The sequence below is a fragment of the Empidonax traillii genome, unplaced genomic scaffold (genome assembly GCF_003031625.1).
Source record: "Empidonax traillii isolate 1590-97213 ecotype Southwest subspecies unplaced genomic scaffold, ASM303162v1 scaffold1869:size106678, whole genome shotgun sequence".
NCBI lineage: Eukaryota > Metazoa > Chordata > Aves > Passeriformes > Tyrannidae > Empidonax > Empidonax traillii.
Genome location: NW_020957062.1, coordinates 1 through 14,873, shown reverse-complemented (window position 1 = coordinate 14,873; position 14,873 = coordinate 1). Strand labels below are relative to the sequence as shown.

Here is a 14,873-nt window from a genome sequence, read left to right as displayed (position 1 = left end):
CACACACTTCCCACCCCCGGGAGATTCCCCGGGTTCACCCTACAGCCCCCACCCCTTTCCCCCGGGGGTTGGGCTTGATCCCACCCCCCGCGGCGATCCTTCAGCCAGCCCCTGGGGTGGTCCTAGATCCGCCCCCCTGGGGGTTGATCCAAACCTGGAGTGATTTCCCCCCCCTCATCCCCTAAAGGTTTATCCGGCCTTGGGTGACACCCAATCCCAGGCTGGTGGCGTTTGCGCCCCCCCCATCCACCCCCTGGTGATCCCCACTCCCATACTGGGAGCACGTGGGGGCGTGCACCCCTGCCATATCCACCCCAAGGTGATCCCACATCCATCCCCCACGTGATCCCGCATCCACCGCAGGTGGGTCTTCAACCCCCTGCATATCCACCCCTGGGTGATCCCCCCTGGGTGATCCCCCCTGGTCTGCAGCCCCACCATCCAGCCTGAGGTGATCCCGCATCCACCCCTGGGTGATGCTCAATCCCCACCCCAGGAGCTGGTGGGGTCTGCACTCCCTCACATCCACCCCCAGGTGATCCCCCCCAGGGCTCATCTCCCTCAGGTGGTCCCAGATATGTTTCCCCCAAGGGCCTGATCTGACCCCCACAGGGGTCCCCAACCCCCCCAGGCCTGGTGGGGCCTGCACCCCCCCGGAGTGATCCCAGATTTCCCCTCCTGGGAGCTGATCCCTCCCAGGGTGATCCCCAGTCTCTCCTGGGGCCCGGGGGTCCTGTACCCCTGGGCTGTCCCCACAGGGCCTGGTCCCCACCAGCAGCCCCTGGATTGCCCCCTGCCCATGGGATCCCCCCACAAGCATGGATTCGCCCTGGGATCCTGCCCCGGCCCAGCTCCCCTCAGGCCTGGGGCCTGCTCCCCTCAGGCCTGGGGCCTGTCCCTCAGGGGGATCCTCCGAGGCTTCCAGCCCGATCTGCCCTCCAGGGTTTCCCTGCTTTGGGTCCCTCCTCATGGGGATCCCCCTGAGCTTTCATCCTTCCTTCATGCTTTGGGGTCCCCCCTACTGAGGCCTCTCACCTGCTCCCCTCCCTTTCCTGAGTAATCCTTCCCCATGGAGCCATAAGATTTGTCCCAGTGGGATCTGAGGGGATCCTTTCCCTACAGCCCCTCCATTGAAATACCTCCCCCTCAGCTTGTCCTCCTCCTTGGGAGACCACCAAGCCTCCCAGAGCTCCCCAAATATTCCCCCCCCCCCAGCTCCCTTGGATCTGGGGGACCCCCCTCCAAGCATGCCACCCCTCCAGAGAGGATTTTATTGGATCTGTGGTGCCCCTTCCTTTGAAACCCCCATTTTTGGGGGGGGAAGTGAACTCCCTTGGGAAATCCCTTGGAGACCTGTTGGCTCAGATCCCCCTGACCCTGGGTCTATGGATCCCACCCCCCCTCAGGGAGTCCCCATGAACCCTTCTCCCACAGGATCTGTGGGCATCCCCAAGGATCCTGCCCCTTCACCTTGGGGACACCCCTCTGAGCCATTCTCCCCTGCCTGTGCACCCCTTTTCTCATCCCCCCATCCACTGTGGGGGTCACACCAGCATTCGGGATCCCCCCTCCTGGATTTCTGAGATCCTGCACCCCCTCTTTATCCCCTCCAAACCTCTCAGGGATGCACAGGGGGGATCCCAGCACCGCATTCATCTCGGGGTGTGGGGGATGGATGGATACCTAGGTCAGGTTCCCCCCACTCCCCATCAGGAGTCGGGGGCTCCCCTCGTTGTCGGGGTGGATGCCTAGCAGGGGTCTCCTTTTCCTTGCAGAGCCGAGCGGGGAGTGATTTCGGGAAGCGGGCAAGGAGGGAGCCGGCGGGACCGTGCTGGGCACAGGCTGGTGGAGGATGAACGGTGAAGCCGAGTGCCCTGCAGACTTGGAAATGACAGCTCCCAAAAACCAAGGTGAGCCCCCCCCCCGCAGCCCCCCCTCCCAACCACGCTGGCATTCCCACGGGAACATAGCTGCCGTGTTTAAAAATAATAATAATAAAAAAACCTCCGTACGCCCCTTTTCCCTGAGGGATGGAGGAGGAGGAGGAGGAGGAGGAGGAGGAGGGATGGAGGATCTGTGATCCCAACTGCCAGCAGATCAGGGAGGGGCGAGGATCTGCCCCTCCCGATCCCGCTCTGCCGCGGGGAACACGCACACACATATGTGTGAGCACACGGATACACACTCCAGTGCTCTGGCAGCCCCTTGGCATTAGGGTGCTCCTTGTGGGCACCAGAGTTTTGCGGGGCTTTGGGAAAGAGGGGGCTGGCACAGAGGTGCTGCCTTCCCCCCCCATCACATCTGGGCTGCATTAAAAGCCGAGCCATTACCTTGGGCCTCCGGCTTCCAGACCCCGGGATGACATCAGAGCTTCAGCTTTTATTGGAGAAGGGGCAGGAAAACAAGGGAAAAAAGAAGGGTGTTTGTTTAGGGCAGCTTGCAGGGCTCTGCCACCTCACCCCCCAAAAAACTCCCCGGGTCCCCCAAAGGCCCCAGAGTGGGGTCCAGCCCCTCCGTCCCACGGGGTCCCCCCGATTTTCCTCCCATGCCGCAGTCGGGTTGTTGCCTCGAGCGAACCCGGCTGGAGCACGTGTCCTTCTCCGGGACTTTAGATGGATTTAATTACACTGGGGCAGCTTTCCCAATATAGACCCGGCCCGACCGGTGCCAGGAGAGCGGGATAAATCGGTCCTAGCGCATAGACAACCCCATTCATCCTGGTGGGTGAACTCTGCAATTCCAATGTTTTTTGACAAACCCTAGCCTGAGGGAAGGGGAACAGAGGGATGGGGGGGCTGAGTGTGGGGTCCCTGTTGTCCCCACTCTGCTGCCAGTGAGGGTTTTGGGATGTTTCCACTGTTTTTCATGTATTCCTGTGGGATGTGGTTATTCTGGCTGTCTGCCGGTGGGGGGTTCACGCAGGGCCAGAGGTCTCCGGGTGTTTCTGCACTGGAAGGGAAACACTGAGACACTGGGCTTGAAGGGAGCAGGTTTGAAGGGGTCTTGTCCACTTTCCCTTCCCCTCTGGATTTTTGTGGCCGTGCTGCTTTTGGCAATTCCTCCTGATTTCTGCAAGTAAAGTCAGCACCAGCTTCCCAGCCCCGTTCTGCCTCATTGGTCATTGCCTGGAGGGAGCTGGAAAATGGATGGGAAAAAGAGGAAGACAGAATTTGGGGCTGCATTGGTGCCCACTCCAACTCTGATCCCTGCCCAGCACTGTGGGTTTCCTCTCTTGTTTCCCTCCTCATAATGTTTTGGAGTGGAGCCAGGAATATGGAGACACATCCCAAGCCACTGGTCTCCCTGCTTTCCAGGGGACTCTTTCCATCTTCCCTCTCTAATTAGTCCCTGATGAGATCACTAAAGCAACCAGCCAGATCCCAAACTGTTCTCTGCCTTGACCCCCTGCAACCTGGCAGGTCCAGGAGGGAAATTGGGATGGGAGGTCAGTGCTCCCTGCCCCAGCTGCAGATCCTGCATGTCCTGTAACATCCCTCGCTTGGATTTGGGATTTGGGGGGCTGGGGAGGATTGCCCTTCACCAGACCCCTGCAGGGGCAGGACGTGGAGGTGTTTTTTCTGCATATTGAATCCGAGCAGAGGGAGAGCTGCAGCTGGAGGAATGTCTGCAGCAGGGTGTTTCTGGGAGCTTGATTTCATTCCTGAGGATAGGGGGAGAGGTGCTCTGCTCAAACCCATAACCTACTGTGCTGTCCCCACCTCTTTGGGACGCTTTGTGTCCCACTGACCCCATCTCACCAGGATGCTCCATGTCCCTCTGTCCCCACCTCAAAGATGCTCTTGTGTCCCACTGTCCCTATCTCACTGTGATGTCCTGTAGGCAGCTCCAAATCTCCCAATCTTCACTTGCCAGTGATGTGGGGCAGGGAATGCCGGTCCTACACCAGGGGAGCCCCCGGGGCTCGAGTGCCCATCCCGGGATGAGGCAGCCAAGGACCGTGTGGGCGAGCGGCTCAGGGCTCTGCTCCTCCTCCAGCCCATCCCCACATCCCCAGGGAGCTCTCCTTCCGCTCCCGGGGCCTGCTGCATTCCCAGAGCCACCCATGTTTGCAGAGCACCCGGGGTTGTGCTCCCCAGCTGGCGTGGAAGCTCGGAGCAGTCAGGAATTCCCCTGGCAAGGAAGCAGCCCCAAGGTTGGGGCTGGGTGAGGCATTCAGGGCTGGGATATCCTGCCTGCTGCCTGTCCCAGCATGGTGCTACTGCGTGTCCTGGCCTCATGGCAGCTCCAGGGCCTCTGGCTTTGCCGTGTGCCCATCCCACCATCCCAGCAGCTTGTCCCTATGGGAGCTGGGGATGCTCCTCCTGGCATTTTGGGGGATGTCGGGGTGACCCCTGCACTGTCAGGGACCCCCTGTGAGAAAAGGGGGCTGTGCCAGGCTCTGCCCGCCCTCACTTTGTGGTGTGGGAGCTTTGACCTTGGCAGAGGTCACGGTGGAGCTGGGCCCAGGTGCTGGCAAAGCTCTCCGAGGTGCAGGGAAAGCAGCGCTGGGGTTTTTCCCGTTGCTCCGGACGCATCTTTTCCCACTTAGAGAGTGGGTTTCCCTGTTTCCCCCTTGTCTGGAGAACTCATCGCTCCCATCTCGCTCCGCAGGGCGTAGGAAATAGCCCTCTGCTCCCGTGCAGCAGAGCCATCCCTTATCTGATGGTTTTCTGGGATGAGCAAGTCTCTCTGGTTTGCACCGAGTGGAATTTCTAGCTTTGCCCGGATTGTTTTGGCCCGGTAGAAAAGTTGCTCGAGGGTGATGGAAACAGCCACACGTCCCCTTTGATCTTTAATCTCGAGGGGCAGCATGTGGAGATTACGTGTCCTGGCGTGCGGTCTGGAGCGGAACGCTGGGAGCTGTAGTCCTGGTATCCTGCTGGGAAGGGAAGGGAAGGGAAGGGAAGGGAAGGGAAGGGAAGGGAAAGGAAGCAAATGGAAGGGAAGGGAAGCTGCATGCCCCTGGCTGCTGCTGATCCCGTCTCTCTGCTGCTCAGACCGCTGGTCGCAGGAGGACATGCTGACCCTCCTGGAGTGCATGAAGAATAACCTGCCCTCCAACGACGGGAGCAAGTTCAAAACCACCGAGTCCCACCTGGACTGGGAAAAAGTGGCTTTCAAGGACTTCTCGGGGGAGATGTGCAAGATGAAGTGGATGGAGATCTCTAATGAGGTAACTGAGACCGCGTGGGGCTCCCACCGGGCTTTGTGACAGGGAGTGAGTGTCCTGGTGACCCCCCCAGGGCTGTTGGAATCGTTCAGGTTCAGTTCCCAGAGCCCTCAGCTGTTGGTGCCGACACCATCCCGCTGCCATCAACATTGTGACCCCTTTGGAGGGGCTGGGATGGGTCTTTTTGGGGTGACATTATAAAACCCAGTGTGTTTCCACCATGCCAGGGATTACCCAGTCCCCCATTCACATCTGTGTCCCTTCACTCCCACACAGGTGAGGAAGTTCCGGACCCTCACAGAGCTCATTATGGACGCTGAAGAGCACGTGAAGAACCCTTACAAAGGCAAAAAGCTCAAGGTATCGGGCAGGAATTCGGCTCAGTCCCTAAAGGGCGACCTCCCCTTTCCCTGGGACAGGGGGCTGTCACCCCTGTGGCACCTCAAATCCGTGTGGCTCTGCCGCTGGAGCCCCTGCAGGCACCTCACTGCCCATAATCCCGGCGTCCGGCTGCCCAAGGCTCTGGAGGCCGCGGGCGCTGGGCCCGGGCCAAGTCCCGGGTACATTTAATATGGGTGGCTGTATTGCTGGCAGCCTGCAGCCAAGTTTAGCTCCAGGGGGACCAGGAAGCTGCCGTCCTATTCCTGGCCTGCCGGGTGGGAAGGGTGGTGCTCTGGACCGGGTGGCCCCAGGGCAGCTGATGCTCCGTCCCTGGGAGCTGAGTCCCATCTGCTCCTCCTGCCTCAGTTTCCCCTCTTGCTCTGGGTGGCTGGAGGCTGCTCCTGAGAGTCCCAGCCCCGGGATACTGTAGTTCCTGGTGGAGTGCTTTTTCCCAGTGGTTTCCCCATCCCATGTCAGGGAGCTGGATCACCAGCAGGGCTGGATGGAGGCAGGTGCTCCCAGTACTGGGGGAGCTGGTGGGTTTGGCTGTGCTCTGCCTCTGTGCTCAGTGTCCACTTTGCTATCTCCCAAGAAGCCCCTGCCTCCCTGTTTCTGCTTCTTCATGGAAGCTGCCATCCGATTCCTGACCCATCAGGTTGGGAGGGGTGATGTTTTCCCCCGGGTAGCCTCAGGACAGCTGATGCTCCATTCCTGGGAGTTGGGTCCCATCCCCTCCTCCTGCCTCAGTTTCCCCTCTCTCTCTGTGCTGACAGCTCTGGGTGGCTGGAAGCTGCTCCTGGGATACTGTAGTTCCTGGTGGAGCCCTTGTTCCCAGTGGTTACCCCCTCCTTTGCCTGCTGTTCCCATGTCAGGGAGCTGGATCATCAGCAGGGCTGGATGGAGGCAGGTCCCCCTAGGACAGGGGGAGCCGATGGGTTTGGCTGTGCCTGTCTCCATGCTCAGTGTCCACTCTGCTGTCTCCCCAGAAACACCCCGATTTCCCCAAGAAGCCCCTGACTCCCTATTTCCGCTTCTTCATGGAGAAGCGGGCCAAGTACGCCAAGCTTCACCCCGAAATGAGCAACCTGGATCTCACCAAGATCCTGTCCAAGAAATACAAGGAGCTTCCTGAGAAGAAAAAGGTATTGCTGGGGAAGGGGGAGTCAGCAAGCCCCTTCCCACTCTGTGCCTCTGCATGCTGGGCTCTGCCCAGCTCTCCCAGTAAAAACAGCAGAGCCCAAACCTCTGCTTGGCGAGGGCTCAATCTGGCTCTTGACGGGAGAAACCAGGTGTTCATTTAGTCCTGTCAGACCTGTAAGACTTCCTTGGCTTTTCCTGTCCTGGTTCCCAGGATCTGTGGGGTGGAGGCTGGCTGGGTCTGTCCGTCGGTCCGTCTTTTCCCGACGGACCTGGATGGTGGCTTTGCCGTTGGGTGGATCCGTGTTTAAGGCTGGGGTTAAGTCACACACCCCACTGTGCCGCCCTGTCTGACCAGGGGACAGAGGGACAGGCTCTGGGCAATGCTGGGAGCAGAGATCTGCTCCCATCCGGAGGTACCAGAGCCTGGGCAGGTATTTTGGGGGCCCCAACTCTCACTTTGGGGTGTCCAAGAAAAGTCCAGGGCGCAAAGTCCTGCCATGCCCTCTTTCCCAGAACTGCTGAGATGCAGGAAGAGGGGAGATACCCTGCTGCTGAATCCCTGGGCAGGCTGGAAACCCTCTGCTGGGAGCTGCAGGATCATTCCCTGGGCTGGAGAGCCCTCAAGACCCTTTGGGGGTTGTGGGATGCCCAGCCAGATAAACAGGGGTGTATCTTCTTGCCCGTTCCCCGGTGCTGACATCCCTCTCCACCTCCCTGGTGGCTTTGTGTCCCCAGATGAAATACATCCAGGACTTCCAGCGAGAGAAGCAGGAGTTTGAGAGGAACCTGGCGAGGTTCAGGTGAGCAGCCAGGCCTCCCCACTACAACATTTCCCTTGGCCCCTCCAGGCAGATCCAGGCTCCCCTCCTGCATGTGGCTCACAGGGGAATCCCTGATGGGCGCTTTGGCTTGAAGGGAAGAAGGAATGCAGAAAAAAAAGAGCAAGGAGAAGGTGCCTAAGAGCATCCCTCTGGCTGGGAGACTGGATGAGGGGGAGAGCAGAGGAACAGTCGTGCTCTGGGGGTCAGGACCTGTGAGAGGGGGGACAGGAGCCCTGCCACCAGCACTGATGAAAGCTGAAGTTACCGCCCTGATCCTCCAGATCCTTCCCTTTTAAAATGGTGGCTGTGATCCAAGTGGATCCTGGTGTTCCCTGCTGTTGCTCCAGGGATGCAGCTGAGCCTGGGGATGCACGTAGCTCATGCTCCCCAAGGAGAGACATACTCAAATCTCTCCTAAACCCCTCATGCTCTATTTGGGGACCCTCCAGTACCTGAACCCACGGAGGCTCAGCCCTACAGTGACAGTCGCCCCTTAGCAGGGAGGTTTAAGGGTGCTGTCCTTCCCCCTGCCACCTCCCTGACGCTCTCCCTTCCCCACCTCCCTGCCTGGTAAAGGGAAGACCACCCGGATCTCATCCAGAATGCCAAGAAATCCGACGTCCCCGAAAAACCCAAGACCCCCCAGCAGCTGTGGTACAACCACGAGAAGAAGATCTACTTGAAAGTGCGTCCAGATGTGAGTACGGTGGGTGGGAGTGAGTGCGAGTGTGAGTGTTGGGGGGTCCTGGACCCGCTGCTGGGGGAGAGGAGGGGGAAGGGAGAGAAGCATTTTAGAGGGGGATAGGCTGGAGGACACCACAGGAAGCTCCCAGCAGCCTGGACGGAGGTAAGAAGGGGCTCTGCACATCTGGAAGAGGCTCGGGGGTACAGCTACCCCCCTCCCCAACACTTTTTACCAGGAAGGGGTGACCACAGCCTGAGTCAGGGCAGGAAGGAATTCCAGCACAAACATCCACCTCTGGCCATGCCCCCCACTCCCACGCACCCCCTTCCCCGGCCGTGAGCTCGGCTCGCAGCCCCCCCACGGCCCCACGCTGGGCGCCGTCAGGCCACACCAGGCCACGCCTGGCAATTTTTTTCATATTTTTTCCTTTTTTCTTTTTTTTTTTTTTTCCTTTTTTTGGATTTTACCCCTCTGCCCTCACCTCTGGCTTTGGGTTTTCAGGCCACCACGAAGGAGGTGAAAGAGTCGCTGGGCAAGCAGTGGTCTCAACTCTCGGATAAAAAGAGGCTGAAATGGATTCATAAGGCCCTGGAACAGCGGAAGGAGTACGAGGTAGGGAGCAGCCTCGCCCCGTCCCCTCCACACTCGCCCCAACATTCACTCTGAGTCAACATGGCCACACACAGCCAGCCCCTCCCGATAGCCAGAGTGGGGATTCAGGCAGGTCCTGGCAGGTCCCTAGTGAGTCTGAGCCCTGTCTCCTCCAGCCGTGTGCGGGGAAGGGAGCAGCAGCCCTGGGGAGAGGACTAGGGTGATGGTTGGCTTCTCTCTCCTCCTCCTCCGGCCCCCGGGCAGGCGGGGTTGGCAGCCCCTCTGACCGCTCTCCATCCTCCTCCAGGAGATCATGCGGGACTACATCCAGAAGCACCCGGAGCTGAACATCAGCGAGGAGGGAATCACCCGCTCCACCCTCACCAAGGCCGAACGGCAGCTCAAGGACAAGTTTGACGGGCGACCCACAAAGCCACCTCCGTGAGTGCTGTCCCTCTCCATGCCGTGGTGTCCGGCTCTGTGCCACCTCTGCGGGCACTGACTCTTGCTGATGAGGGAGCTGGGGCTCTGCCTGGCTTGGGGAGCCCAAATCATTTCTGGGAGCACAGGCACGGGACCTCTAGATGGGATTTCAGGACAAATTTCTTCAGGGAAAGGGTGGCCAGGCATTGGAACAGGCTGCCCAGGGCAGTGGTAGAGTCACCGTCCCTGGAAGTGTTCAAAAAAATGTGGATGTGACACTTAGGGACATGGTTTAGTGGTGGGCTTGGTGGTGTTAGTTAATTGGTGGCAGTCATCTTAGAGGGCTTTTCCAGCTTTAATGATTCATTCCATGGTTCTATGATGACCTCATTAAACCAGTCCTTAAATGTACAATAAATACACATTTAGGGAGAACCTGAGTGAGGTTTATGATGATGCTGTGGGTTAGGGGGTGATCCAAGCCCAGCTCACCTAAAACACAAGGCACCTCACTTCCCTTGCAGGTACAGCTCAGCTGGGGGGTCTTGGGGGGCTCCAGCTCTGCAGGGGCAGGTTGTCCCTAATGCTGGGTCTCTCTGTGGGTTTTTCAGGAATAGCTACTCCCTGTACTGTGCAGAGCTGATGGCCAACATGAAAGACGTGCCCAGCACCGAGCGGATGGTGCTGTGCAGCCAGCAGTGGAAGCTGCTCTCCCAGAAAGAAAAGGACGCATACCACAAAAAGTGTGACCAGGTGAGTGGCCAAGGACGGGCAGGTAGGGGTACAGGCAGGTATGGGGAGGGAACAATAGGATGGGAGAGCCTGGGCTACAAATCTCCCTGGAAACAAGCCCCTCGCCCTTCCTCAGTCCCTGTTCTTGTCTGCACCACTGATTCCCCTCCGAGGTCTTTGGTCACCTTCTGTGATCCTGTCTCCCAGTTCATGTGTGGATCTGGTGGAGCATGAGGTTCCCAAAGGATTGAGGCTGGGTTGGGGGCTGCAGGAGGCAGGGATGGGGTGAGGGATCACTGTGTAACCCCACATCTCCTTCCAGAAAAAGAAAGACTACGAGATCGAGCTGCTCCGCTTCCTGGAGGTGAGTGATGTGGGAGTGCTTGGCCATCAGATCCCAAATCTGGAAAGGGAGAAAACCCTACCCATGGGCTATGGTGGGTCAAATGGGGGGCTGCCCTCTGCTCCCCCAAAACGTGGCTGGACCTGCCCATGGGTACTGTGCAGATGGTTGCACACAGTCTTGATCTTCCATTATCCTAATGCCTGACCCAGTGACTTCCAGCTGGGCACTGGGAGGTGGCGGGCACTGGGAGGGGAGCCGGGGTGAGCAGAGGGCTGGAGCTGGAGGAGAGAGTGCTGTGCCCTGCAGTTCAGGAGGGGAACTGAGGTGAGCAGAGGGCTGGAGCTGGGAGAGAGGGGTGCTCAGTGGCTGTGGCTGCAAAGCCTCTCACTTCCTTCCCTCGCCAGGGCGTGGGTGGGGGAGCTACACCGAGGCCACCCCAGCATCATCCCCATCCCCCGGGCGGACGTGACGCGGCCCCGGCTGCGGCTGCAGGGGCAGGGGGTGGAAAACCCAAGGGGTGTGCCCAGATCCGGGCACCTGCCCCCCTTGCTTCCACCAAGAAACAGCAGATGAGGCTGAGCCAGGAAGGGGACAGAGCTGAGGGAGAGGGATGTTGAGTGGGGAGGGGCTGGCAGCATGGGGACCCCCAAGCTGTACACGTGCAGTGCCTGTTGCTGGTCCTGTCTGGGACCAGCATTAATTCCCCTTCTCCAGTGCCCCTATTCTCTGATTGCCTCGGGCTGCCTAACGATGTCCCTCCCCCTGTGCCACCCAGAGCCTGCCCGAGGAGGAGCAGCAGCGGGTGCTGGGCGAGGAGAAGATGCTGGGCGGCAACCGGAAAGGGGCGACGAGTCCCGCATCCAAAAAATCCTCTCCAGAGACCGGCAAGGTGGGAGCAGCGCCAGGAGGGAGGGGGCAGCGCATGCCAGATGTGTGGGGTGGGGTTGTGGCATCTCAGGGGGGCTTTGAGGGCTTCATTCCTGGGTTCTTTAGTCCCTCCGTGGGCTTGCCCTCCCTCACAGCCCCCTGTCCCCCCCCTCAGGCCAGCTCAGAGAAGCCCAAACGGCCCATCTCTGCCATGTTCATCTTCTCGGAGGAGAAGCGGAAGCAGCTACAGGAGGAGCGGCCGGAGCTGTCGGAGAGCGAGCTGACCCGGCTCCTGGCCCGCATGTGGAACGACCTCTCCGAGAAGAAGAAGGTTGGTACCATCCCTCACCCTCCTCCTCCTCCATCCCCATCTCCACTGCTCCCTTGGGCATCCCCGGAGATGCTCCTGTCCTTGTCCTGCTCCAAGGGGCACGGTTGTCCCCCGGAGCAACACAGCGTCACCCAGGCACCGGTGTCAGCGCCGATGGGCACTGCCAGCTGTGCCCCCTCCCTCTCATCACCTGGGGGGTCAAAACCCACCAGCTTAAGAAACTTCAGAGGGTCCTTGAGCCTCAATTTTAAGGCTTGGTGGTTTTCCTGGTGGGAGCAGTCCGGAGACAGTGTTGGGCATGGTGGGGGGCTGTCGGTGCTACCGTGGGAACAGTGCTGGGGGGAGCTGCAGCATCCTCCTGGTGTTTGGGGGCTGTGCCCACCTTCAGCCCCTGCTGTGCCCCCTGCCCAGGCCAAGTACAAAGCACGGGAGGCGGCGATGAAGGCGCAGTCGGAGAAGAAACACGGCTCGGATAAAGAGGAGCGCGGGAAACTGCCCGAGTCTCCCAAAACAGCCGAGGAGATCTGGCAACAGAGCGTCATCGGGGACTACCTGGCTCGTTTTAAGGTGAGGAGTGGGCTGGGAAAGTAGCTGGAGGTTGGGATCATCACTCCCAGTGGCAGGAAATTCCTGTGTTCCTTCTCCCTGGCTTTCACACCTGGGTTTGGGTTGGGAGCCGTGGGGAAGATGAGGTAACGGGGTGGAGTGTCGTGGGCATTTTGGGTGCATCTAATGCATGGTGGTGTTTCTGTGGCACAGAACGACCGGGGCAAAGCGCTGAAGGCCATGGAGGCCACTTGGAACAACATGGAGAAGAAGGAGAAGCTGATGTGGATCAAGAAAGCGGCGGAGGATCAGAAGCGATACGAGGTGGGTCCCTGCCCTGTTCTGTTCCTCACTGTGTCTTATGGCTGGTGTTACCCCTCTCCCTGACCCCTCTCTCTCCTCTGGCTCAGAGGGAGCTGAGCGAGATGCGGGCCCCTCCGTGCTCCACCAACTCTGCCAAGAAAATGAAATTCCAGGGAGAGCCGAAGAAACCCCCCATGTGAGTACCCGGGATCCAAAACGCTGGGTCTGGCTGTGCTGGTGGGACAAGCAGCTGCAAGAGGAGGGAGGGTGGGCTTGGGTGGAGTGGGGTCATGAACACCTGGGCTGTCTGTGCACGCCGTCCCAATCCGGTCCCTGTGCTCCCCCCGTGCAGGAACGGTTACCAGAAGTTCTCCCAGGAGCTGCTGTCCAACGGGGAGCTGAACCACCTCCCGCTGAAGGAGCGGATGGTGGAGATCGGCAGCCGCTGGCAGCGCATCTCCCAGGGCCAGAAGGACCACTACAAAAAACTGGCAGAGGAGCAGCAGAAGCAGTACAAGGTGCACCTCGACATCTGGCTCAAGGTGAGTGCCGGGCCTGATGCCTGGTAGGGGTGCTCTGGGCTCGGTTGTTCTTGGGAATGATGCTTGGCATAGTCTCTGCTCGAACCTTCTCACGGGAATCACCATCTCCAGGCCCTTTATGACATTTTGTAACTTAAAAGGATAAAAATGTATATATATGAGGAGGGTGTGCCCTGTGAGCCCTTCCCTGCTCCATCCCCCATTCCATTCGGTGTCTGCCCATCCCTGACTGTGTCCCTGTCCCTGCAGAGCCTCTCGCCCCAGGAGCGGGCTGCCTACAAGGAACACATTTCCAACGTGAGTATCCACATAGCACTGCTTGGGGGAGGTTATCCTGGGGTTTGGGGGGTATACTGGGTATCCCAACGGATTGGGGCCAGGCTGGGGTCAGCCCTGCATGAGGTTTGGATGTGCCATGGTCTGAGAGCCCCTCCAAGTGGGATTCACCCTTGTGGCAGCTCAGCAGTGGGATTTTTCTCTGGGCTGGGCACTGGGAAGGAGCCAGAGCTTGAGCCCTAAATGGTTTTGTTTTGTCCCCCCCTCCCTGCAGAAACGCAAGAGCATAGGGAAGATCCGGGGTCCCAACCCCAAGATGAAACCAACGATGCAGTCCAAGTCGGTGAGTCACAACAGCCACACGGGGACACTCAATCCTCCTTCCCTGAGGAGCACCTCTGTGGGGACCCACACCCCTTGTTTAAGGCATCCCTGGTGGTTCCAGCTGCCTGCCGTCTCCTCGAGACCATAAACCACGGGGCCCTCCCCAAATCCCTGCTCAGTACCCATTCAGGATGGATTTTGCCCCCTGGCACCCGCTCAGGGAGCCTTTTTGGGGCCATTTGCAGCATAAATGGGGAAAGGCTTCCATCAAGGTGTGGGGTGGGGAACCACCTGATCCTGTTCAGTGGATGGAGGAACCCAAAGTTTGATGGCCAAGGATGGGGTGGGCGCTGCACCCATGGGTTCAGGTGTCCCAGGGCGCCCACCCACCACCCCCCCCTTGCCCGCAGGAGTCAGAGGACGACGACGAGGAGGAAGAGGAGGAGGAGGACGACGATGAAGACGAGGATGATGACGACGACAACGGCGACTCGTCGGAGGAAGGCGGCGACTCCTCGGAGTCCAGCAGCGAGGAGGAGAGCGAGGACGGGGACGAGGTGAGGCTGTGGCCTGGGGAGGCCATGGGGAGGGCGCCGGGGGCCCCCCAACGCTCCCATTGCACTTTCTCTGCTCCCCTCACCCTCCTCCAGGGCCAGGGGGCGTCCGCAGCCGGGCTCAGATAGAACCGTGGCGGAGCAGCTCCCGGGAAGCAGGGGGGGACACGGGGAGGTGAAGGGGAACGGGATCCCCCCGGTGTTCCCGGGGAGGGCGCGAGGAGCAGCCGCGGGGCGTAGTCAGGAGCAGCCTCGGGACGTAGAGGTGCGGGGGGGATGTGCAGAGAGCCCCCAGTGAGCAGAGTAAAATCTCCTGTCTTTTTCCTGGTGGAGATACTGAGTCTGGTCTCGGCTCCGTTTGCGCCAGTGTGAATGCCGAGTAAGTCACCAGAGTCAAAGCTTTACACCGGTGCAACTGAAATCAGAGTATGCTGGATGGCGCTGGGGCCAGAAACCGTGTCCGTGCCTTGTGCTCGCCACCGGACAGGTGAGGTGTTTCCACCCCCTCGCTGGTCTCAGCTCACGCCTCTTCCTTCCCTGGCTTTAGAGGGGGGAAACTGAGGCACGAGGCGGGTCGGGTACCCTCCCTCGGATCGTGTAGCGAGGCAGTGGCAGAGGTGAGGGCAGGACCCCCGCGCGCTGCTCCGGCACGTCCCCCCCGCCCGGCATCCCCGAGCTGAGCCCTTGCAAACTCACTCCTGACTCCTGCCTGGCGTTCCTCCTCCTCCACCTTCCCAAATCCCTTGAGGGGCAGTGGTGGGAGGGATGGGAGCGCTCTGTGGGGACCCCTCTCTGCTGCAGTGGGGAGGGCAAGGGAGTGGCGATGGGCAAACTCTGTCCT

The 14,873-nt window shown here is 59.8% G+C and overlaps 1 protein-coding gene across 5 annotated transcripts; it reads left to right on the top strand.

The window, feature by feature from the left end:
* The first annotated feature begins 1,775 nt into the window (after positions 1-1,775).
* UBTF (upstream binding transcription factor) lies at positions 1,776-14,649 on the top strand. 5 transcript variants are annotated; one of them, XM_027908877.1, is made up of 20 exons: positions 1,776-1,910; positions 4,998-5,173; positions 5,447-5,530; positions 6,538-6,693; positions 7,427-7,491; positions 8,089-8,209; positions 8,699-8,809; positions 9,096-9,229; positions 9,823-9,964; positions 10,266-10,307; positions 11,065-11,178; positions 11,332-11,487; positions 11,899-12,054; positions 12,247-12,357; positions 12,444-12,532; positions 12,689-12,878; positions 13,128-13,175; positions 13,429-13,497; positions 13,889-14,035; positions 14,400-14,649. In XM_027908877.1, the coding sequence occupies exons 1-20, from the start codon at positions 1,853-1,855 to the stop codon at positions 14,577-14,579; spliced, it is 2,349 nt and encodes a 782-aa protein (XP_027764678.1). In that variant the 5' UTR covers positions 1,776-1,852; the 3' UTR covers positions 14,580-14,649. The 5 variants fall into 5 exon arrangements, with proteins under 5 accessions (XP_027764678.1, XP_027764677.1, XP_027764681.1 ...); XM_027908876.1 differs by having other exon boundaries at positions 8,089-8,218; XM_027908880.1 differs by having other exon boundaries at positions 8,089-8,218; positions 14,366-14,454.
* Positions 14,650-14,873: the final 224 nt, after the last annotated feature.